This window comes from Elephas maximus, chromosome 4, assembly GCF_024166365.1.
Source record: "Elephas maximus indicus isolate mEleMax1 chromosome 4, mEleMax1 primary haplotype, whole genome shotgun sequence".
NCBI classification, from domain to species: Eukaryota; Metazoa; Chordata; class Mammalia; order Proboscidea; family Elephantidae; genus Elephas; species Elephas maximus.
In genome coordinates this window covers 67,699,466-67,725,407 of record NC_064822.1, presented here as the reverse complement: position 1 = coordinate 67,725,407, position 25,942 = coordinate 67,699,466, and the positions used below count along the sequence as shown (strand labels likewise).

The 25,942-nt window shown below is 37.1% G+C and overlaps 2 protein-coding genes across 2 annotated transcripts in view; both read right to left on the bottom strand.

Moving 5' to 3' along the window:
* LOC126075170 (natural killer cells antigen CD94-like) overlaps positions 1-18,277 on the bottom strand; it is a 103,902-nt gene extending 85,625 nt beyond the window's left edge. The window contains exons 1-2 of the mRNA XM_049882448.1: positions 18,174-18,277; positions 17,281-17,386 (exon numbers count right to left, since the gene is read on the bottom strand). Coding sequence (XP_049738405.1) covers positions 17,281-17,386; positions 18,174-18,203 — 136 coding nt within the window. The 5' untranslated portion in view covers positions 18,204-18,277. The remainder of the gene's footprint in view (positions 1-17,280; positions 17,387-18,173) is intronic.
* LOC126076250 (natural killer cells antigen CD94-like) overlaps positions 1-25,942 on the bottom strand; it is a 204,283-nt gene that overhangs the window by 139,070 nt on the left and 39,271 nt on the right. The window lies entirely within an intron of this gene.

Genomic DNA, 25,942 nt, shown 5'->3' with positions numbered 1-25,942 from the left:
TTCAGTGTATGGAATGAGATATGGGTCTTGTTTCATTGTTTTGCAGGTGGATTTACAGTTATGCCAGCACCATGTGTTAAAAAGACTGTCTTTTTCCCCATTTAACTGACTTTCTGCCTTCAACAAATTTCAGCTGCTCATAAGTGGATGGATTTATGTCCGGGTTCTCAGTTCGGTTCCATTGGTCTATGTGTCTGCTGTTGTACCAGAACCAGGCTGTTTTGACTACTGTGGCTGTATAATATGTTATAAAATTAGGTAGAGTAAGTTCTCCCACTTTGTTCTTCTTTTTCAGTAATGCTTTGCTTATCTGGGGCCTCTTTCCCTTTCATATGAAGTTGGTGATTTTTTTCTCCATCTCATTAAAAAATGTCATTGTAATTTGTATCGGAATTGCATTAAATCTATAGATCGCTTTTGGTGGAATAGACATTTTTATAATGTTAAGTCTTCCTATCCATGAGCAAGGTGTGTTTTTCCACTTACGTAGGTCTTTTTTGGTTTCTTGCAGAAGTGTTTTGTAGTTTTCTTTGTATAAGTCTTTTACATCTCTGGTAAGATTTATTCCTAAGTAGTTTATCTTCTTGGGGGCTACTGTAAATGGCATTGATTTGGTGATTCCCTCGTCGATGTTCTTTTTGTTGGTGTAGAGGATTCCAACTGATCTTTGTATGTTTATCTTGTATCTCAATACTCTACTGAACTCTTCTAGTAGTTTCAGTAGTTTTCTTGAGGATTCCTTTAGGGTTTTCTGTGTATAAGATCATGTCATCTGCAAATTGAGATACTTTTACTTCTTCCTTGCCAATCTTGATAGCTTTTGTTTCTTTGTCTAGCCTAATTGCTCTGGCTAGGACTTCCAGCACAATGTTGAATAAAAGTGGTGATAAAGGGCATCCTTGTCTGCTTCCCGATCACAAGGGGAATGCTTTCAAGCTCCCTCCATTTAGGATGATGTTGGCTATTGGCTTTGTGTAAATGCCCTTTATTGTATTGAGGAGTTTTCCCCCTATTCCTATTTTGGTGAGAGTTTTTATCATGAATGGGTGCTGAACTTTGTCAAATGCCTTTTCTGCATCAATTGATAAAATCATCTGATTCTTGTCTTTTGTTTTCCTTATATGATGGATTACATTAATTGTTTTTCTAATGTTGAACCATCCCTGCATACCTGGTATGAATCCCACTTGGTCATGGTGAATTATTTTTTTGATATGTTGTTGAATTCTATTGGCTAGAATTTTGTTTAGGATTTTTGCATCTACGTCATGAGGGATATAAGTCTATAGTTTTCTTTTTTTGTGGTGTCTTCAGCTTGTTTTGGTATCAGGGATATGGTGGCTTCATAGAATGAGTTAGGTAGTATTCCATCATTTTCTATGCTCTGAAAAACCTTTAGTAGTAGTGGTGTTAACTCTTCTCTGAAAGTTTGGTAGAACTCTGTAGTGAAGCCAGCCGGTCCAGGGCTGTTTTTGTTGGGATTTTTTTGATTACCTTTTCAATCTCTTCTTTTGTTGTGGGTGTATTTAGTTGTTCTACCTCTGTTTGTGTTAGTTTAGGTAGGTACTGTGTTTCTAGGAATTCATCCATTTCTTCTAGGTTTTCAAATTGGTTAGAGTATAATTTTTCATTGTAATCTGATAAGATTCTTTTAATTTCAGTTGGGTCTGTTGTAATATCGCCCATCTCATTTCCTTTTCAGATTATTTGCTTCCTGAGAATCATCCCCCTTATGTCCCTATTCTCTACAGCATACAGGAGGGTGGGCTCGGCAGATGGACCGTGGGCACCCAATGTTTTTGGTTATAAGGAGTGGGAGGTTCCATTTATCCTTGGAACACTCTCAAGGGTGGCCAGGTGACCTGAGTGGAGCCACCAGTCCTCAGGCCTCTGATGTGTGTAGGTGAGGATGTTGTTTAATAGGCAAAGCAATGTGAAACATCAAACACCCACCGCTCCGACACATAGCTGAGACAGTTGGAGTCTGCCAACAAGGGCCTATTCTCCTGAAATAGGCCCATAGAGTTCCATGCAGATGGGAAAAGTACTCAAATTCCACTGACCATTTATGCCTGGACAAGAGCCACTTCTGTCCTGAGCTCCCCTGGTTGGTGGAGCTGGCAAATTATTTTTTCCTCCAATTGCAAATTTATTCCTTCTCCAAGTTCAGGAGGATGGCTCTAGGTACTCAACAGGGCCTAGCCCACGCTCAGAGAAATCAAAAACTGAAGCCGGCTTGGGGAAGAGGGGGTGCAATAAAATATACACAAGTACTGCTATAGCTTTTGCCTACACCGCCATTCTTGTCTGGTTCCGGAGGTGTGAGTATGCTGTGTGGCTGGCTGCTTCTCCCTGAGGAAACTGCGGCTAAAAGCTAGTGGTAGCCCATTGCCGCTACTCCTGGGAATGGCGGCTGATGGCTCCCCACAAGTCAGGTCTGGTAACTCCTCTCCGCTTCTGAACCGTCTCTTCCTCCCATTGCCTCTCATTCATTTTCTAAGCTTGCCTTTGATGTTCAGGGCCCCCGGCTTGTCTTAAATACTCATTTCACTTGTTTTTTACAGGACTTTGTTGTAAGAGGGCTCGCTGGAAGCATCTGTCTATTCTGCCAGCTTGACTCCGCCTCTCCCATTCTCTTTTTTAATGATATTTTCAAAGGACTATCCCCCTTCCCCATACCACAGGCATGCAGTGGTAGGTTGGAGCAGGAGTTCTGTTCAATTTTTTTTTTTTCTCTCTGATTACAGGTAATTTGAAGGTCGTGGTACTCTGTCTCCTGGAAATTTGAAAAGCCGTGATTTCTGTGTGGTTTTATTTTCTTTATTTATTGATTTTACAGATTTTGGAGAAAAGAATATTCAGAATTAGGTGACCCTCTTTGTTCTGTGAGACTAGAGGTTTAGCTACTATGCTATTTGTTTAAATTCTTTTACATCCTTACTCTAAAATCTGTTTTATGCTCTTAACCAGTAAATTCTCAACAAATAAACAGTCTAAAATATTAACATGAGATGACTGTGTTCTCAACGTGTTTTATTGGACCCTTTCTGTGTCATAGATTTCATTAAAAAAAAAAAAAAGTAGTCCATAACTGCTCAAAACAAATGCAAGTCTAACAATTATAACTCTGGACCAACTAAAAACATGTGAGAAGGAGGATCACTTTGTGTTTCACAATATAGGCTTTATGAAAAAAAAGTTTTTTTTACTTAGTACATAGACACCCTCCAAGAAAATGGTTAAAGAACCTCAGCAGGCAAGTAGAAAATGTTGGAAGTCCTGGTTAGTACTATATGGAGGTGTTTTGCGGAAACCCTAGTGGCATAGTGGTTAAGAGCCATGGCTGCTAACCATAAAGGTTGACAGTTCAAATGTACCAGGAACTCCTCGGGAACCATATGGGGCAGATCTACTCTGTCCTACAGAGTCACTATGAGTCGGAATTGACTTGACAGCAATGGGTTTAGTTTTTTTTTTTTTTGGAGTTGTTTTATCATAGTTCCTAGTAGATGATTTATGTCTCTATGTTCAATACCAATTTATCTCACAGATATGACATGACACCATCCACATTTTATTCTATTTATCTTCAGTAATATTTCTGTGAGTTTTGTATGGCAATTAAATTGGATCTAATTTAGATCTGACTTAGATATAAATTGAAAGTGGAGAAATTAAAAATCTCTATTTTATATTACTTAAAGACTAAAATAACACACACAAAAATAAATTGTATATATTTATTCACATATATTTATAATTATAAGCAAAATTTTAATAAATTGAATACTATAATATATAAAAAGATAGTATATAATGAACAAGTGGCGTTTATTCCAGGAATGAAAGGTTGATTTGACATTGGCAAATAAATTAATGTAATTTGCCATATCAACAAATTCATAAAACAAAAAAAACATACGATCTAAATAGATACAGAACAATAAATTGACAAAAACACCCTTGGATTCCTGATAAAAACTTACCAAAACAGGAGTAGAAGGGAACTGCCTCAACCTTGTAAAGGTCATCTACAAAATCCTACAGTTAAGATAAAATGTGAAGATAAAAAAGTGATTGTTTTTGCTCAAAAATCAGACTAAGAGTTCTACTTTCACTACTGTATTCAAGCTTGTATTGAATGTTCTAGTCACTGTGATCAGGCAAGAAAAAGAAATAAAAGGAATCCAGTTTTGAAAAGAAACAGGGAAAGCTGTCTTTTCTCATGGGTAATATAATCACCTATGTTGAAAATCAAATGGAAGCTACAGAAATGCTACTAGAGCTAATAAGTGAGTTTAAAAAGGTTGAAACATAGAAGATAAGTACAAAAATCAACTGTATATACACTTGCAATCAAAAATTGAAATAAAAAACATATAATCTATAATAGTATCAAATCAATGCAGTACTTAGCAAAACCTCATAAAAATGTAAAAGGCTGCATATTATTAAAAATTCCATAATATTGCTGAGAAAAATTTGAGAATATTGAGGTAAAAGATATATACATTATTAAAGAGTCAGAAGACTCAGCATTGTTGATATGGCAATTCTTCCAACACAGATCTATAGATCTAATGCAATTCCAACTAAAATCCCAGAAGGTTTTTTTTGTTTGTTTGTTGATTGTCAACATAATTTTGAAATTCATATAGAATGCAAAATACAACAACAGCCAAAACAACTTAAAAATTAACAAAGCTGGAGGGTGATTACTACTAGACTTCAAGATTTTTATACAGCTTTTTTTTTTTTCAGAGTATTCAGAACAGTGTGCTCTCTATGCAAAATGAGACAAACAGATCTATAAAACAAAATAGGGAGCACAGAAACAGATCCATATGTATATGGAAAATTGATTCTTGACAAAGGTGCATAGGCATTTAAGTGGAGTGAGGATAATATTTTTAACAAATGGCATGAGAAATATAGATATACAAAAAACAAGAACAAAAAAAGTCTTTGATTTACCCCTTACAACAAATAGGTCAAATAATTCAAAGTAAATCATGGATCTAAATGCACAATCTAACTATAAATCTTCTACAAGAAAACAAAGAAGAAAAAATTTGTGGCCTTGATTTAGCCAAAGCTTTCTTAGAAATGATGTGAAAAGCATGATTTATAAATGAACAACTGATAAAATGGACTTTGTCAAGATTTAAAACTTCTGCTCTTTGAAAGACACTGCTAAGAGAATGAAAAGACAAGCCTCAGACTGGGAGAAAATTTTCCAAAACATCTGCCTGATAAAGGACTTGTACACAGAATACACAAAAATGATCACAACTCAATAAGAAAGTAAAAATAATAAAACTGGCAACTTATTTGAACAGAAAAGTTACCAAGAAAGAGGTAAACATGGCAAATAAGCAAATAACTAGATATTCAAAAACATAACTCATTAGAGAAATGCAAATTAAATACACAATGAATGACTACTGCACACTTATTAGAACGGCTAAAAGTATAAAGATCATTCCAATGCTGGCCAAGATGTGGAGGAAGTGAGCTCTCAAACACTGCTAGTGGGAATATAAAATGGAACACTCCCTTGGGAAAACAGTTTGACAGGTTTTTAAAAATGTAAACATTCACCACCGTATGATCCAACCATTCTACTCCTAGAAAATTATTTTTATCCAAGAGGAAAGAAGATCTATGTCCAAACACAGTCTTGTGAGTGAATACACATAGTAACTTTACTAGTAATAACCACAAAATGGAAACAACCCAAATGTCTATCAAACAGGGAATGGATGAATTGTGTTCTACCCATAAAATGGAACGCTATTCACCAATAAGAAGAAATCAATTACTGATATACATAACAACACAAATCGATCTGAAAATAATTATGTTTGGCTAAAAAATCCAAACAAAAGATGTACAAACTGCATGGTTCTATATATATAAATTTTATATATATATATATATATATATATATATATATATACTCACAAAGCTTCAGAAAATGAAAATCTATGCTAACAAAATGCCACACAATGGTCAACCGTGTGGGTAGGAGCCAGACGAAAGTATTACTTGGGGTAACTGGGAGAATTTCTGGGGTGATGTATATGTTATCTACATTGATGAATGTGATGTGTGAGAGTTTCACAAGCGTAGGAGCCCTGGTGGCACAGTGGATAAAGTGCTTAGCTACAAACTGAAAGGTCCTGCTCCATGGGAGAAAGAAGTAGCAGTCTGCTTCCGGAAAGTTTACAGCCTTGGGAAGCCTAGGGGGCAGTTCTAATCTGTCCTATATGGTTGCTGTGAGTTGGAATCAACTTGACCAAAACAGGTTTGGATTTTTTTTTTTTTTTTAGTATGTGTTGGAGAGGAAAAGGAGCAACGCAAACTCACATAAACTGCTGGTGAGATTATAAATTTTCCCAAGCAACTTGGAATAAAGAAGCCTCACTCTCATTTATGACCTGTCCTCATAAGTGTCATCCCATAACTTTGGCCATATTCTATCGCTCACACAGATCAACCTTAACAGAATATGGATGATTATCATAAAAGGGTGTCCATAGCAGAATCAGGGACCAGTAGGGACCATCTAGGGGGTTGAATATAGAAGCACAGCCTTGCCCACCAATTATATCTGTTCTTCCCACAGGCAAAATTCATTCATCCCCTTCTGCGGCCCCCAAAATTATCATCCTATTACATCATCAGCTCGAAGTTCAGAAACTCATGAGATCCAGGTGTGGATGAGGCTCATAATGTGTCATTCCTTAAGTTTATACAAATAAATAAACCACAAGCATTTATTATTTCTGGAGGACAGGAATCCTTAAACAGCTTAGAGGGAGGAATCTGGCTCAGGATCTCTTATTGCTGTCGGGAAGTCTGCTGGGCCATAGTCATCTGAAGGCTTCACTCTGGCTGGAGAGTCTGCTTCCAAGAAGGCTCACTCACATGGCTCCTGGCAAGAGGCCTCAGTTCCTTGTGGCTTTCCATAGGAGGCTTCCATCCTTATCACACAGTCCCCTACACAGGGTGTCTCACAACTTGGTAACTGCCTTCCCCCAGATCAAGAGATCTAGGAGAAAGTAAAGAGGCAGAATTCACACTTTCTTTTACAACCTAGCCTCAGAAGGAACATGCCATCATTTCTACTGTGTTCTATTGGTCATACAGATCCAACCTGATACCAAGTGAAAGGAAATTACATGAAGGCACAAACATCAGAAGGTGAGGAATATTGCTGAGATCTTGCAGCCTGGTTACTACAGACTGATAAACTAAGTCAAAACTGTTTTTTATACTGAAAAATGTGTAGGTCTGTTTACAACTGGCAAGAAATGACCCAGAAAAAGGAAAGGCAAAGTAGAGAATAGGATTGGTGATTTTATATGCTCATTTGTACATTTTGACAGAGGTTGGCAAGCTACAACCTATAGGTCAAATCTACCCTACCATCTGTTTTTGTAAATCAAGTGTTTTGGAACACAACCAAACCATTTATTTACATATTATCTATGACATCTTTAGCTAGGCAATGCCTGAACTGAGAAGTTGAAACAGAGACTAACCCACAAAGCTGAAAATGTTAACTATACAGCATTTGCTCAAAACATTTTAACCCTTGTGCTAAGGTATAAGGGGAAAAGATTCAAAACTATGGAAAAGGAAAAGGAGGTTTAGGTGTTCCAAAGATTTCTCAGGGTTAGATAACTGAAAAGAATCATAAAGCTCAGTAGATCATAGCTGGCTGAGGCTTTCAATGAATAATAATAATAATAATGGGATACACAAGAGAATTTATGTAAGCAGTGGGGCTCCAAAAGGCATCCAGGAATAAGTTCCCAGGGTCTTTCTTATTTGTACAAAGACATATTTCAACTTTAGATTGAACTACTGATATCTGTGTGATAAAATATGATTTTAGGACAGCTCCCACAGTTTCCTGAAAGCTTTACTCCATCCACGTCATTAAGGTCGACTCTACTTTGAGGGGGCAGATCTTCCTCAGTCATCTTTGGAGTACCTTCCAACCTGGGGGACTCTACTTATAGTACAATATCAGACAGTGTTCCGCTGCTGCTACTCATAAGGTTTTCACCGGCCAATGCTTTTCAGAAGTAGACTGCTGGGTCCTTCTTCCTAGTCTGTCTTAGTCTGGAAGCTTAGCTGGAACCTGTGCTCCATGGGTGACCCTGCTGTACCTGAACACCCATGGCATAGCTTCCAGCATCACGGCAACAGGCAAGCCCCCACAGTACGATAAACTGACAGACACTTGTATTATTGACTATGCAAAGGCATTCGACTGTGTGGATCATAACAAATTATGGATAATGTTGCAAAGAATGGGAATTCTAGAACACTTAATTGTGCTCATGAGGAACATTTACATTGATCAAGAGGCAGTTGTTCGGACAGAACAAGGGATACTGAATGATTTAAAGTCAGGGAAGGTGTGTGTCAGGGTTGTATTCTTTTGCCATAACTACTCAATCTGTATGGTGAGCAAATAACACGAGAAGGTGGACGATATGAAGAAGAACGGGGCATCAGGATTGGAGGAAGACTCATAAACAAGCTGCGTTATACAGATGAAACAACCTTGCTTGCTGAAAGTGAAAAGGACTTGAAGTACTTACTAATGAAAATCAAAGACCACAGCCTTCAGTATGGATTGTACCTCAACATAAAGAAAACAAAAATCCTCACAACTGGACTAATGAACAATATCATGATAGATGGAGAAAAGATTGAAGTTGTCAAGGATTTCATTTTACTTGGTCCACAATCAACAGCCATGGAAGCAGCAGTCGGGAAATCAAAAGACACATTGCATTGGGTAAATCTGCTTCAAAGGACCTCTTTAAAGTGTTCAAAAGCAAAGATGTCACCTGCAAGACTAAGGTGCGCCTGACCCAAGCCGTGATATTTTCAATCACATCATATGCATATGAAAGCTGGACAATGGATAAGGAAGACCAAAGAAGAATTGACACCTTTGAATTGTGGTGTTGGCAAAGAATATTGAATATACCATGGACCGCCAAAAGAACGAACAAATCTGTCTGAGAAGTAGTACAACCAGAATGCTCCTTAGAAGTAATGATGGCGAGACTGTGTTGGACATGTTGTCAGGAGGGATCAGTCCCTGGAGAAGGACATCATGCTTGGCAGAGTACAGGGTCAGCGGAAAAGCGGAAGACCCTCAACAAGGTGGATTGACACAGTGGCTGCAACAATGAGCTCAAGCATAACAACAATTATAAGGATGGTGCAGGACTGGGCAGTGTTTCATTCTGTTGTGCATATGGTCACTATGAGTTGGAACCGACCCACGACACCTAACAACAACAACCAGCAGTTTCCAACAGTCTTTCACGCCCATCTAGGCAGGTAGTGAAGAGTGGATGTCTAACCAGTTGTCTCAAGTACAAACTATGCACACTATAAATTGGTTAGTTAGTCAGTCCACTGCCCTTGTATTGACCAGGAATAAGAGAACAATTTTTGGAATCCCTAAAGATAAGCAGAGAGCTGCCCCAGTCCATATAGGTCAAATAACTCCATCCTTTTCAGGTATACTATGTGAGATTGCAGATGTCATTATGGCGGAGCTAAGAATTAATAAACTAGAAAAAATGAATTTCTTGTCAGGGCATATGGGATTTAAATTATCAGCTATCTAATCAGGATTCAAAAGGCAGTGATTAAATTTAATAAGCTAAGAAATAAAAGTTACTTTTTTTAGGGGCATGTTGACAGCGGGTTTTTTGGTTGTTGTTGGTGTTATGAATTGAATTGTGGACCCCAAAAATATGCACTGTAAATTCTAACCTCTATGCCTATGGTTTTAATCCCATTTGAGAATGACTTTTCTTTGTTATGTTAATGAGACAGGATTAGTGTAAGGTATAGCCTGAGTCAATCCCTTTTGAGATCTAAAAGGTTAAACAAGCAAACTAGTAAGCAGAGATGGGGTAAGAAAGATAACAAGACACACACGGATTTGCAAGGAACCAGGAGGCAGAAGCTGAAGAAACAAGGGCCTTTCTCCAGAACTGACAGACAGAGAAAGCTTTCCTCTAGAGCTGGCATCCTGAATTTGGACTTCTATCACCTAAATTATGAAAAAATAAATTTCTCTCTGCTAAAGTCACTCACTTGTGGTATTTCTGTTAGAGCAGTACGAGGTAACTAAGACATTTGGTGTGGTAGGAAAGATTCTAAGATGGTCCATAAGATTCCTGCTTCCTGGTATAAATGCCCTCTATAACCCACCCCACCTCGACTGAGCGTGGGACATTGAATATGATGGCATGTTACTCCTAGGATAAGATTACCTTACATTGCAAAGGTGAGAAAAATTTTCAGATACAATTAAGTTGATTTGGAGTTAATTAAAAGCCAGGCAAGACTGGGTGGGCCTTATCTAATCAGATGAACATTTTAAAAGAGAGTCTAGAGGTCAAAGATCCAAGAAATCAGAGATACTTTCCTTTTGCCTTTGAAGATGCAAGCAGCCATAATGTGAATTACCTGCAGAGAGCGGTAGCCACTAGTTGCAAGACTTCTAGGAAAATCTTTGTTTTTTGATTGATTGGAGAATAAGATCTCTAAAGCACATGCAAATGACTCTCTTACTGATGGGTAAGCATGAGGCAAGAAAGTTCTGGGCACCCTGGACGACTTGGATTCTCATTCCCCTTGTAAAATATGGAAGCAGTCATATTAGGAACACATATTTCCAAGTAATGGCAAAAAACTTTAATTGTTCTTCAGAATTTAGAGTATTAAGGAAAAGAGACAAAATCGGTTTTGCTCTGAAGCTGGATAACACACGTGAGGAAACTGTCATCTACCGTATAGCAATGGAACTTTCAGCTCTAAGCAAATACGTATATATATATACACACACACCCGGGAAGAGCTAACAGAAAGCATTGAAAATATTTTTACTCTTAGAAAGGTGAAGACGGGCTTTCCCAATTTAGTTATGTCATATGAAGCATTGAAATGAGGTTGATATATATTATGTGGTGTTTTAAGTTTTACTTACATTTGTGCAGAGATAATGTGTAAAAAAAGCTGCATGAACCTATGAAACTACAGTACATTTAACAATAAACACATAGAATAAAATCTAAATATTCATAACATTGTTTATCTTGGTCCTTGAAAAATTCAAGTACAGGCACAGAAATTTAATCAATTTTAAATATGTGGATTCAAATATGTACAAATTGTATAATAAGACAAAATATTGAAAAATTTATAGAACTAAGAAGTAGATAATTAGTAACAATATAAGAGATAAAAGGTAAACCTGAACCCGCATTGTTCCCCAACCCCAAGAAACACTTAATAAGCTATTGCTTACAGATAAAACCATGTTTCTCCGCACACTCTTCATCCAAAATACTATCACTAACATACAACATGCAGTTCTGTTGATTTAGAGGCGGAAACAATGGAAATCTGTAATGAAGACAAAAATGTTAGCATCTGGGAAACGGGTATGGAAATGCTCAGGTGCGATGATGATTCAGATTAATGATAGAACTCTCAGAAGCATTTAGATGAGATATTAACATACGGAATCATTCTTTGTTTTTAAACTATGGTTTTCAGTTTTCAGATTACATTGTTGCACAAATCTTAATTAAAAAAAAAAATCCCTCTAAAATAAATAGTATTGGGACTAGAGATTTTTTGTTATTGTTCTTCTCTTTACTGTTAATCATTTTGATGCATAATATACTTTTATTTTGTTTAAAAATGCATTACCTGACTTAGTCTAGAGAAACAAATCAGAGCTTATAATTCACCATTGTATTATGTGGAAATACATGTTTATGAATGAAAATAACATTCAAAGTTTACGAACATACAGAAGATAAACCCAGAATATTTGAAACATTGGGAGCATGTTGAGAATTTAAGCTCCACCAGAATAAAGAAAGGAAGGCATATCCTGCTGTATCTGGACTGCCGGGACTGCTGAGTCAGTGCTCGGGTGTATGTGAGTATGTGAGGATGTGTGCCTGTACGGGCACGTCTATGTGTTTGCACCAAGGAAAAATGGAAAAAAAAAGTCAAAAGTTATCTTATGGGCCCAGAACACTAAAGTTCATGTGACCTGAGCATGAACTTGAATTTTCTGGATTGGCCTGCAGTTGTATTCTGCTACACTATTCTCTTTTCTGTAACCTCACGCCCTGGGCATGCGATTACTGCAGTGCTCCTGGGTGTCACCTGCACTGATGTGATCTAAGCATAAACTCAGAAAGAGTAGAAAAGGCAGCACCAGGCTGCCAGAAACTTACAGATCCCGGGAGAGAGCAGAACCGTCCTCCCACAGCCACGCACCACGTCTTTCATTGTAATAAAGGAGTCCAATCCAGTAATAACGTCCATCGGAGATCCTAAAGCTCTGTTTGGAAACAGAGACAAATACTGTAATCTAATTTAAATGTACTCTGGGAACAGTGTATTTTTAAGAAAGTTAATGTCAGAGCATCAGAATCAGCCTATCAATCGCACAAACTGAATTCATTATTGACTTCTAATTTAGAAGGTTCAGCTCTGTGGCTCATATTACTCATTTAACACACCCATTCATTTATGGAGGAAAAATACCACAAAATCTCACTGAAGGTCTAAAAACATTGTTATAAAAATATAGAAAACATTACCTATTCTGTGAGTTAGAGTTCTCCTGAACATCCCTGTACAGGGGATCCGAAATCCCCATCTCAAAGCCTGTAAAATCAACACTATCTCGAGGGATAAATCTCCTGGGTATGACCTACTCAGCCTTTATTCAGCTCAGCCTCTGCATACATCTAGGGCAATTTATACTTTTTCTGTGTTGTTGTTAGCTGCTGTCCATTTGTTTCCAACAAAACACTGCCCAATCCTGGGCCACCTTCACAATCATTGTTAAGCTTGAGTCCATTGTTGCAGCCACTGTGTCAATCCATCTCCCTGAGGGTCTTCCTCTTTTTAGCTCACCCTCTACTTTACCAAGCATAATGCCCTTCTCCAGGGACCGGTTCCTCCTGATAACATGTCCAAAGTATGTGAGGCCAAGTCTTGCCAGCCTCGCTTTCAAGGAGCACTCTGGCTGTACTTCTTCCAAGACAGATTTGTTCCTTCTTCTGACACATCATGGTATATTCAGTATTCTTCACCAACATCATAATTCAAAGGCATAGGTCTTCCTTATTCATTGTCCAGTATTCACATGCATATGAGGCGGTTGAAATACTGCAGCATGGGTCAGGCACAGCTTAGTCTTCAAAGTGTCACTTGTGCTTTTCAACACTTCAAAGAGGTCTTTTGCAGCAGATATGCCCAATGAAATATGTCGTTTGACTTCTTGACTGCTGCTTCCATGGGTGCTGATTGCATGCAGATCCAAGTAAAATGAAATCCTTAACAACTTCAATATTTTCCTTGTTAATTATGATGTTGTTTTTGGTCCAGTTGTGAGGATTTGGGGCTGCTTTATGTTGAGGTATAATCCATACTGAAAGCTGTGGTCTTCGATCTTCATCAGTAAGTTCTTCAAGTCCTTTTCGCTTTCAACTAGAGAAGTTCTGTCATCTGCAAATACTAGGTTGTTAACGAGTCTTACTCCAATCCTAATGCCACATTCTTCTTCATATATTCCAGCTTCTCAGGTTATCTGCTCCACATACATTTGATTAAGTATAGTGAAGGGGTACAATCTTAACACACACCTTTCCTGACTTTAAACTATGTGGTATTCCTTCCTTCTGTTCAAAGGGCTGCCTCTTGGTGCATGTACAGGTTCCTCATGAGCACAATTCAGTATCCTAGCATTTTATTCTTCATAATCTTATTCACAGTTTGTTACGATCCACACAGTTGAATGTCTTTGCATAGTCAAAAAAACACAGGTAAACATCTTTCTGGTATTCTCTGTTTTCAGCCAAGATCCATCTGATGTCAGCAATGATATCCCTCATGCCACACCTTCTTCTGAATTGAGCTTGAATTTCTGGAAGTCCTCTGTTAGTATACTGCCAAAACCGTTTTTGGGTGATCTTCAACAAAATTTTAGTTGTGCGTGATATTAATGATATTTTTTAATAATTTTTGCATTCTGTTGGCTCCCTTTTCTTATGAATGGGACCTTAGGAATTGGTAAGTTTTATGACCAGACCCTCTCTATTTTCCCTACATTGTATTCCAGAAACATGATAGAAGCTACATAATTATAAAAGAATTTATCAATTCAGTTAAAATAACTAAATATTCCAAAGTCATTTAGTTGGTTCTTGGAATAAAATGGTTAAGCAATGATCTATTACTTTGAAGTCATCCAGAAAATTTCTTTCACTTCATCTGGCATATTGATTTTATTCCTAGATGTAATTCTTTGAGAAATGTTATGTAGGTTTTATAGTGATTGCTTCAAAGTACAAAGTTAATAATCATTATTCAAATACAATCACACATTTACTCTCTGATTAAAGACTTGGTTCAAAATCTTCAGCTTACTTAGATATTATGTTTTCTGGAACAAAGAAAATGTGGAAACACGAGTACATACAAATTCATCTTTGCTTTCCAGCTGAAGAAGACTGGAATTGTGAGAAGCACAGAAATCCCTACTTTCTGCCCAAGTTTTTTCTTCATTGGAAAAGAAGTAACAATTGCATCGGTACCCAATCCACTTCTCTTGGCAAGAACAGCAGCCAGAGCCTAAGATGTAAAATAAAACATGACTGATGACATTGGAGATTTCTAGTATTTGTATTGCTCTTTATTCATTCAAAAACCATTTGCTATTTATTTTTTTCTCTACAACTAGTCTTTGAGCACACACTACTACACGCACTGCAGTGTGCTACGCTCAGGATTATAAATGTGAACAAGTCAGACACGATCATTTTCCTCATGGAGATTATATTCTAGAGGTAGAGTAAGACATATAATTACCGATCATTTATCAATTATATCATGATATTTTGGTAAGTATACAAAAAAAATTTATATATTCATTCAGAAACTGTACTTTAAGCTGGCTCTTACTGTATAATTAGATTTTAAAATTGCAGAAATCTGGGCACTACAATCTGAGACATAACTACTAATGAAAGTATAGGTACATTAAAAAAAAAACTAGTTACAGGAAAAATATTCTATAATGGAGATAAGAAAGTATGGGTTATGAGCAGACAAAGGCCAGGAATTAGGATTAACTAAAAAAAAAAAAAAAAAAAAACTAGTGCCTTTCGATGGCACTAGTTTTTTTTTTTTTTATAATATTTACTGTAGTTTATTTATAATTTGTTAGTTAATAACATGTATTCACAGAGGACAGAAATCTGTTATCTCATGCTAATATCCTTATACCTCCCAGAAAAAAAAAAACAAAAACCCAGTGCTGTCGAGTCGATTCCGACTCATAGCGACCCTATAGGACAATCCTTATACCTATAACATATAAATGATGTGCTCTCAATGTAATTTTATCATTCCTACACTACAGAACAGTGGAATGAGACTGTCCTAAAATTAGGGAAGTAAACTTATATTACCATATGTGATAAGCTATCATGCTACTCTCTGTTAAAAAAAAAAGAAAGAAAGAAACTGTCTCTTTTAATGTTCTACCAATACTGAGCATTTCCAAACATTGGAGCCTACCTTCTTGGGGTTCTACGGTGGATCCTGGAGAGGATGTTGGCTGAGTACTTTGTGTGGAAAATGCTGTGAGAAATTTTTAGAAATTTACATAATCAAGTACAGGTTTAAGTGTATCCCTGAGATAATATCACACACTAGCAAAATTCAACATTTACGATTAGTTTTATCATAGCATTCGTCTTTCTAAGATGCCAAAAAACTTACAGTTTTTCAACAAAATTCCCAAAGTAGCCATCAACAAAAGGCACACTACTGCCAAGGTTCCAGAAATCAGCTTCCATAAATTGTTCTGAAAAGCTGTAGAAAAAGAGAGAAAAGGCAAAGACTTAAAGAGCCAATGCAGTGGCTGTAGTTCTTAAATGCAAAACCAGTGAGAGAAAATCCAGAACTGTCAGGATCCACAGCACACATATGTAGAGAAACATTGGAGTCTTTGGGTCTTTTATGTGCTAACACTATCATCCAATACCAACTTTTTTGTGTGTGGGCGTTAAATTATTCCTCAGTAAGATTATCCACACATTTTCATCTCTACCAACTCTGTAAGTATATTTAACATTAGATTTTTTCTTTGTTTTTAATTGGCAAAGAAATGTAGAGATCCAGTGCAAAAAGAGATCAAGGGGCTCCAACTTCTGTTTTATGTGCTTACATTACAGGCATTTACTTTTATTCTCTCGGGAAAAATCAGAAGGTAAATAGCCTGGTTCCCACCAGGTCGATGAGAAAATTGAGGGTCCAAGAATAACATCGTTTTCTCAAGGTATCAAAGCTAGCAAGTGTGCAAGTCAGACATAAAATTCAATCCTGTCTAAGCCCAGTGTCTTTCATGTACCGTACTCTACCACTGTCACTGGCAATAACACTATTGGTGGTATGTCTTTCTGCTAATCTCAGTACAGGCTCTGCTTTGAGGAATATTTTCCTGCTCATAGCTCTGTAGACGTAGTATAACACAAAGAGAGGAGCAGCTTGGAACTGGGGATGACAGATTCCAAAACCAATGTAGAGAGTAATTCTCTGGAGTGCTGAGTTCACTTCCTAGTATATTGAATTATGATATACAAACAACCCTTTTTTTTTTTTTTTTTTTTTTTGCTCTTACCCGAAGTTACTTGGTTATGGCCTTTCTCCTGAAACTATTCAACTTTAGGAGATGATGCATGGACTTTAGCATACTCCCAAAGAGTAATGTCACTGAAAATAATACAATTTTCAGACAGTCTGGGTGACATTTGGGAGTTGCAAGAGAAGCGCTAAAAAAATAAAATAAACACTTTTAAGCATTGTATCATTTATATCTGACATTATCTTTTTATTCCTGTGCTAGAATTATATTGATCATAATATAACCAGATGAATTCATTTCTCATTTAGAATTTAGATGGACCCATATCAGAAGCCATTCTGTTGGAAAAGCTTTCCAGGCTATTTTTCAGTTACAGAATAATGAAACAAGAAATTAAAATAAATGTAGCAGGTACAGACACAGGGAAAGACTAAAAAATTCACGGTGCATTATAACCCTTTCTCTTAAAGCTCTGCCCTTAAATTAGCCATGTCCGTGGGCTGCCTTTTTTGCGTCCCTTTATCAGTTGATTTTCTGACTGGAGGCACACGTACCTGCCATGAGAGATGAAGTCCCAAGGTGGATGCAGGGAAAACACAAGGAGTGCTTGTTGGGGAAGAGTGGTGTTCGATCCCAGAACTGGGCTGGAAGCAAAGGAATCTGGAGAAATTCAAAAGAAAAAGAGAAAGAAAAAAATGTGTATTTACAGGATGTTCCTGAAGCATCTACTGGTGAGCCACATATGTGTAGTACTGAGCAAGAAGCAGTAAAACTACCAGCTTCTAAAATGTTCCGGATATCACAATACAGGAAATTCTCACTGTATTTTGCAATAGGAACCCTTTGATTAGCAGAAAAGAAGATGAGAGGGAGTTTGTGTTTTGTTTTTACTTTTAGTGTTTCAACATCAAAGTCATCTTCAACATATATTTGGAAAATATCAAAAAATGGACAAACAAAAGGTAAATTTATGTACTGCAATAAAATTCTACATATAATTTTCCTATTTTAATAATAATAAAAATTAATTTTGCATGAAACACAGTTTAAATCTTTTTAAGTATAATAACTTACATGTTTAAAAAAATGACTGGATAAGGAAGATACTATACATATCCTATTTTACCAGTGAGAAAATTGAGGCCGAGTAGGGCTAAGTAACTTGTCCAAGATTACTTAGGTTTGAAACTTAAGCAATCAAACCCATTTCTCTGTATTTATTATTTTCTGTGGATTTTTATTTCTTTTCTACTAGACAGACTTGTTGGTCTAACCGTGTCTCATTTCTGTATTTCCCATTCCAGCCTCATTAAATCAGCCAGGGCTGGCAAAGGAAAAAACGTAGAACCAGAGTATCTTCTTGTCTTAGGGTTCTCCAAAGAAACAGAACTGGTGAGACCTATATATCTAGAATGAGAGAAATTTACTTCAAGAGAAGTGCTCACACAATTATGGGGCTTGAAAGTTCAAAAGTCATAGGTCAAGTGACAGGCTGAAGACTTCTGCTGATCACGGGATTGTAGGGGCTGGCCAGTCCAAAATCTGTAGGTCAGGCACCAGGGGGAGACTACCTCAGGCTTGCGTCCCAAGACCTGTAGGTCAGATGAGAGAAAAGTACAGAGTTGAGAAAGAAACAGGGAGAGAGTTCTGCCAAAGTATCTGTTAATAGCCTGAAGGCAGACAATAACCTAAGGAAAACCACTTTCAACCAGTTGATTGATTACATTAGATTACATTACACAAGATTGTTACATTATGTTATAGAGCAGCAAGTAGTCTAGTATTTGACCAAACCACTGGCAATCATAGCTTAGCAAAGTTGACACATACAGTTAAATATCAAACCTCTCATTGCTGTTATATGTATATAAGCACACATGCATCTGTGCTCTAAAGCTCCCTCTCCTGATGTGATGGCTAAAGTGTGTGTCAAGTTGGCTGGGCCACGATTCTCAGTGCTTTGGCCGTCATGATATAATTCGACAGCTATGTAATGATGTAATTACCTCCATGATGAGATCTGCTATGAGCAGCCAATGAGTTGAAAGGGAATTCCCTTGGAAGCATGGCCTGCATTCATTATATGTGAACTTTCTGGCAAAGCTCACTGACTTTTCCTCACCCTGGATCCTGCTGCTGTCTCCAGTTCTGTTCATCTGACCTCTAGTTCTTGGGACTTGAGCTAGCAGCTTACCCACCAATCTTGGGATTTGTCAGCCTCCACAGCCTGTGAGCCAGAAGCCTGTTTTCTCACCTGCAGATCTCAGCTACATGAGTCAGGAGAAGCCTCCAGGCTAACCCATGGCCTTGGACCTTCTAGTCTCCACAACGATGTGAACCATTTCCTAGATATAAATCTCTCTCTCTCTCTCTTTGTATATAAATATGTATGTATATATGCTGAAAAAAAACAAACCCTTTGCCATTGAAGTGATTCTGACTCATAGCGACCCTATAGGACAGAGTAGAACTACGCCATAAAGTTTCCAAGGAGAGCCTGGTGGATTCAAACTGCTGACCTTTTGCTTAGCAGCCATAGCACTTAACCACTACGCCACCATGGTTATATATATATGTGTATATATATATATATATGCTTTACTGGTTTTGCTTCTCTAGAGAACCCAACCTAAAACACCTGGTTTAAGCCCACACTTCAATACTTCACTCACTTTGCCTTGAAATCTTCTTTCAACACCTTAAACTCCAATGTTCCAGTCCCTTAAGATCCTTTGAACATGACTGTAGCTGTTCTAATTAACCCTATTTTTACTAATATGTTAATTATTGTAATTGTTTATTGTGTTATCTCATCCAGATAATATTCTTTTATTTCAATTAACATTCTTATGTCTTCAAAAGAGGACATTAATGGGAATTTCAAATGTAAGAGAGATAGGTAGAATGGGCATCTTGAGAGCAGGAACCTTCCTTAGTCCATAATGTAGTTTCTGAACATACAATCTACCGTTCATCTCGTATAAAAGCAAACTCCAGAATAAGTTTCATGGGCTTTTTGATTTGTTTTGTTTTCTAAGCGCTACAATTTACCTATAGAGTGCAAAACATTAACACACTTGGCTGCTCACAGAAAGGTTGGAAGTTCGAGTCTACCCAGATGTACCTTGGAAGAAAGGCCTGACAATGTACTTCCAAAAAATCATCCATTGAAAATCACATGGAGTATGGTTTTACTTTGATACACCTGGGGTCACTATGAGTCAGAATCAACTTGTCGGTAACTAAGCAAAATCAAAAACCAAACCCATTTCTGTCAAGCTGATTCTGACTCATAACAACCCAATAGAACAGAGTAGAACTGCCCCATAGGGTTTCCAAGGAGCGCCTGGTGTATTTGAACTGCTGATCTTTTGGTTAGCAGTCGTAGCCCCTAAGCACTTCACCACCAGGACTCCAACAATAACTAGTATGTTTTTTTTACTATTCCTATAGATGAACCTTTTTGTAAAGATAAGCGTTTCATCAACAACAACAACAAAACAAGATTTGTGGCTTGATTTCTTAGCTTCCATGAATTCAAAAATTTTTCATCTTTTTAATTTGTGTACATTGTGTTTATAAAGTTGCTTTTACTCAACCACTGTAATTGCTAAAATCTAGATCCTTATTGAAAAAATGTGAATATGAAATTTTCTTCTTCTAGCTTTGATGCAAATCCAAGTTGAGAGATATACAGTTTATAAGGATACTTTGCATAATTTGAAACCTATCGTCCCTTTTTTTTTTTTTTAACACTTTATTCTGTTTTAGGTGAAAGTTTACTTAGCAAATTAGTTTCCCATTCAACAATTTATACAAAATTTTTTCTGTGACATTGGTTGCGATCGCAACAACGTGTCAGCACTCTCCCCATTTCAGCCCTGTCTTCTTCATTTCCAGTCCTCCTGTTTCCCTACCCCCCTTGACTCTTCATCTTTGTTTTTGGTCTCATATAGTTGATTGTTCTAAGGTACACATTCCTCATTCGTGTTACTGTTATTTTTTAATAGGCCAATCCACTATTTGGCTGAAAAGTGACCTCGGGAGTGGCTTCAGTTCCAGGTTAAAAGGGCGTCTTTATCAATTCAATAAGTTTGGTATTTTTTTTATAAATTTGAGTTTTGTTCTACATTTTTTCCCCCATTCTAGCCAGGATCTTGCATTGTATGCCTAGTCAGAGCATTCGTTAGTGGTTGCCAGGCACTATTAGTTCTTCGGGTCTCAAGCTAGAGGAGGCTGTGTTTCCTGTGGGCCATTAGTCCAACGGACTACTTGCTTCCTGGAGTCTTTGGTTTCCTTCACTCTCCTTTGCTCCAGATGGGAAGAGACCAGTAGTTATATCTTGGACGATCACTCGCAAGCTTTTAAGATTCCCAGAGCCTACTCACCAAACTCTTACGTAGAACATTATATTCATGAACTGTGCTATGCCAGTTGACCTAGTTGTCCCCCAAGACTATGGTCTTTAGCCTTCAAGCCCGTTAACTTAGTCCCACCAAATGTTTGGATTTGTGTCTAAGAAGTTTCCACAACTGTGCCTTCTGTGTGCTCTATTTTATGTATGAGTATATTCAAATGCCCACAACTATACCTAAATGTACACACCTACTCCCATACACCCTCCCACACCTATGAAGCAACATATCTACCTATGTAACCACTCACAAATTTTTCGTTGTCATTACTGTTGTTGCAGAATTGTATATGTTATAGCATCTACCACAGTTGTCCTTTATTCTTAGGTATCCCTCAGTGTCTTCACTTACCTTGGTCACGTTGTGCTGACTTCTCCAATATTTTCTGTTGTCTTCACCAGAATTAACACGTGTCTACTATTTTGTACGTGGTTCTCCCTTCCTCCCCTCCCATCCCTAGTAGCCATCAGAGAATGTTGTTTTCTGTGTGTAAACCTACTCTTGAATTTTTATGAAGTGGTACCATGCAACGTTTGTTCTTTTGTGATTGATTTATTTCACTCAGCATAACGTCCTCCAGATCATCCACGTTATGTTTCACACACTCTTCATTATTCTTTATCATTTCAAAGCATTTCATTGCATGTGTATACCACAGAATCTACCCTTTCTTGGTTTCACTGTTGGACAACACCAAATCAACAGAAAGCTGCTTAATTTTCCTCATCTATTGCCCAGTATAAAAATGTCTTAAATGGTAGGAACTTAAGATTTTGCCTACAACTTTTGTATTGTATGTGACAAATTTGTGAGAATTGTGACACAATAGACACAAAAAGGGATTATTACTATACGTTTACACTATCAGGATCAGTTATTTTGAGGGCATTATTCTAATTTTTCAGAACCACGCTTTGTGATATTGAAATCATTCATTCTTAGTTCATTGACTCAGAAGTAAAAAAGTCAGCAAGGACATTTCCAATAGAAGAACTCTAGCCTCAAGTCACAAATATATACATACACACACAGACACACACCACATATATATGTACACATATGTGAAAAACCATTTGCCATTGAGTCAATTCTGACTTATGGTGCCCCCACGTGTATCAGATTAAAATTGCACACCCAGGATCTCTCTCTCTCTCAAGCCCTGGTGACGCAGTGATTAAGTGCTTGGCTGCTAACTGAAAGGTTGGTGGTTCTAACCGGCCGGCCGTGCTCCAAAGGAGAAAGATGTGGCAGTCTGCTTCTGTAAAGATTTAGAGCCTTGGAAACCCTATGAGACAGCTCTACCCTGTCCTACAAGGTCACTATGAGTCAGAGTCAACTTGATGGGAATGAGTTTGGTTTTACATACACACACACACACACACACTCTCTTTCATATACATCTACATATACACATTATGTATCTCTGGAGTCCTGGTGTCACAGTGGTTAAAGCCACTGACTGCTAACTGAAAGGTTGGCAGTTGGAAACTACCAGCAGGCCCGTGGAAGAAAGATGTGGCAATCTGCTTTCATAGAGTGCCTTGGAAACCCTATGGGTTCACTATGAGTTGGAATGACCTTGACAGCAGTGGGTTATATATATACTCGTTTTGAGTTTTTTTTTTTAATCAGAGCTGACTCAATGGCACCTAACAACAACAATAACAACAAAGCCAGAATATTAGAAACATGGGAGGATGCTGAGAATATTGGACTCCATCAGAATAAAGAATATACCACTTTCATGTGCTTCCTCTATGTATGCGAGTTTGTGTGCACGCACATATTATGTGCTTGTACCAAAGCCCAAAAAAAATCATATATTAAAAGTTCTTCATTGACATAACCAAACCAAGTTTCATATCACTTGAGCAAGGATTGGATGTTCTGTGTTGGGCTAAAATCGTATTTAGTTGCACCATTCTGCTTCTGCTTTCAGTCATGTCATGCACTAGACGGTTTATCTTTGTTGTAGTGCTCCTAGGTGGTACCTGCATTGATGAGATCCAAGTATTAACTCACAGAGAACAGAAAAGGTATCTGACTACCAGAAACTTACAGATCCTGGGAGGGAGCAGAGCCGTCCTCCCACAACAAGGTACCACATATTTCATTATAAGAGATCCCAAGCCAGTAAAACTGTCGACAGTAGTTCAAAAAATCCTGCTTGGAAACACAGACAGACATATTAAGCTAACTTGAAGCTACTCTGGGATTAATATGCATCAGATGTGGCCTATCAATCACACAAACCAAATTCATTTTTAACTTCTAATTTAGAAGGTGCAGTCACAGGGCTCATATTTCTTTTATCAGACACATTTGTTTATGAAGAAAAAAAACAATACCACAAAATCTCACTTCACATTGGCATGCATTATGCTATAAAGGGAGTCAGAGTTTTCATGAAACACTTTCTTCATAGAGGATCACCACTGAAGTTTGATTGCAAATCAAAAGTATCTTAAGGGATAAATATGGATATAATCTACTAAACCTATACTCCACACAGGCTCTGCATACAGCTAGAGAAATTTTCACTTTTTGTTAAGAAGGGGGCAATTTTTATGATGCTGTATTTGTTGTTAGTTGCTACTGATCCAGTTTTGATTGATGGCAACCCACTGTATTACAGAGTAAAACTACTCCATAGAATTTTCTTGGCTGTAATCTTAATGGAAAAAATAGCCAAGGCTTTCTTCCACACTGACTGGTTTTGAACCACTAACCTTTAGAATAGCAGTTGAGTACAATCCTTTTGTGCCATTTAATATCCCATTTATTGGTTCTACAATATAGCCCAGAGATATGGCAAAGCAATATAATTACAAAAGAAGTTAAATTCAATTAAAAGAACTAAAAATTACAGTCATTTGGTTGGTTTCTTGAGTGAGTAAAAGCAGTCATCTCACATTTCTTCTTTGACTTCTCACTAAAAAGTTTCTTGCACTTTATCTAACATCTTGATTTTTATCCCCATGATGTAAATCTTTGAGGATTTTTATGAGGTTTAAAATGATTGTTTCAAGGTACAAGGAATTAATAGGTCATTTTTCAAATTGCAAAAGAAAATTATAAATGTTACTTTATGAGAACAGGCAGAGTTCTCTTACCCACGACACTAAAGGTCATCTTATTAAATGTTAGAAATCTATGTGCTGTATAATCATAAATATATATAGTTTTAATGCCTATAGTATGTCTTAAACTATAACTAACCTTTAGAAGTAGCTTGCCTTGTTGCACATAATTGCATCTAGGTGATCAGGCTCGCTGAAACACTCAAAGATTAACAAACGTAACCTGTTTCCAAGACTCCAGAGGTCTTGTAATGGTGACTCACTGATTTTGTGATTATCTTAGCAAGGTTTCTATTCAAGCTTTGATAATGTTTAAGCACATACTGCTCTCTTATAAGATTTATGTATTCTGGCATAATTATCAATGTATCAAAGTTTTTTTGGTCAAAGCTATGAATAGAATTGTATATAAACACTTTGAAATTTTTATTAATTGGAGCACTCATTTCCACAGCAAGTAGTTTGTTGCCAAATTTGCAAATTTACTGTTGAATCTGCATAGCAATCTGTTAATGGTGTTCTGAGTTGTTTATTTTGGAGAAAATATAACCATCCATGGACTCTCTGATTAAAGACTTGAGTCAAAGTGTTCAGCTCATTTTGATGCTATATTTTTCTGAGTCAAAAAAATGTGGGAAACAAAAATAAAGTACATGCCAATTCATCTCTGCTTTTCAGTTCAAGTCGACTGGAATTCTGAGAAGCACAGAAATTTCTACTTTCTGCCCAAGTTTTTTCTTCATTCAAAATGAGGTAACACCTGCATTGGTACCCAATCCACTTTTCTGGACGAGAACAGCAGTCGGAGTCAAAGAGAAAAAATAAAACATGATTGATGGCTCCGAACATTTAAAAATTTCAATGCTACTTACCCATTCAAAAATCATTTGTTTTTTATTTATATTTTCCACAAATATTCTTTGAGAATCTACTATATATGTTTACACCACAGCACACTATGTTCAGAGAATATTAATGTGACCAGGTGAGAAATGATCTTTTTCCCCATGAAGTTTATATTCTAGAGCTGGAGTCAGAATCATATAATTTCTAATCATTTATTAATTACATTTAATAATACCTTTGGTAAGTATACAAAATAAATTCATTATAATAAGACTGCACGTAGTTGGAGATGGAATGGGAGAAAGCTAGAAAAATCCTTTTTTTTTTTTAATTTCTTAAGAAAAGCTCCCAAAGCTGAGCTCTGCAGTATAAACAGGATAACTAGCTCAAAGAGAGTCTTTAATGGAGAAAGCCTTTTAATGTATTTCCTGAGTCAGAAAAGAAGATAGTGCATTGATGGAATTCTGGTTGCACAGTGGTTAAAGTGCTCAGCTGCTAACTAAAAGGTCAAAATGTTAGTCATTTGAATCCACCAGCTGATCTTCCAGAGAAAGACGTGGCAGTCTGTTCCCATAAAGATTACAGCTTTGGAAATCCTATGGGGCAGTTCTACCCTATCGTATCAAGTTGCTATGAGTGGAGTATGGGGCCTACCTCCCTGGAGTTCTATGATGAGTCCTGGAGAGAATGCTATAAGAAACAATGAGAAATGTAGTCAATTAGGTGCAGATTTAAGTGAAGCCATGAGATAACAAAATATTACACATTAGTAAATAAAATCTCTGTTACTAAATGATTTTATCACGGATTTGATCTTCGTAAATACTCGTCTAGAGAAACTTGCCAATTATTCAATAAAATTCCAAAGATAGCCA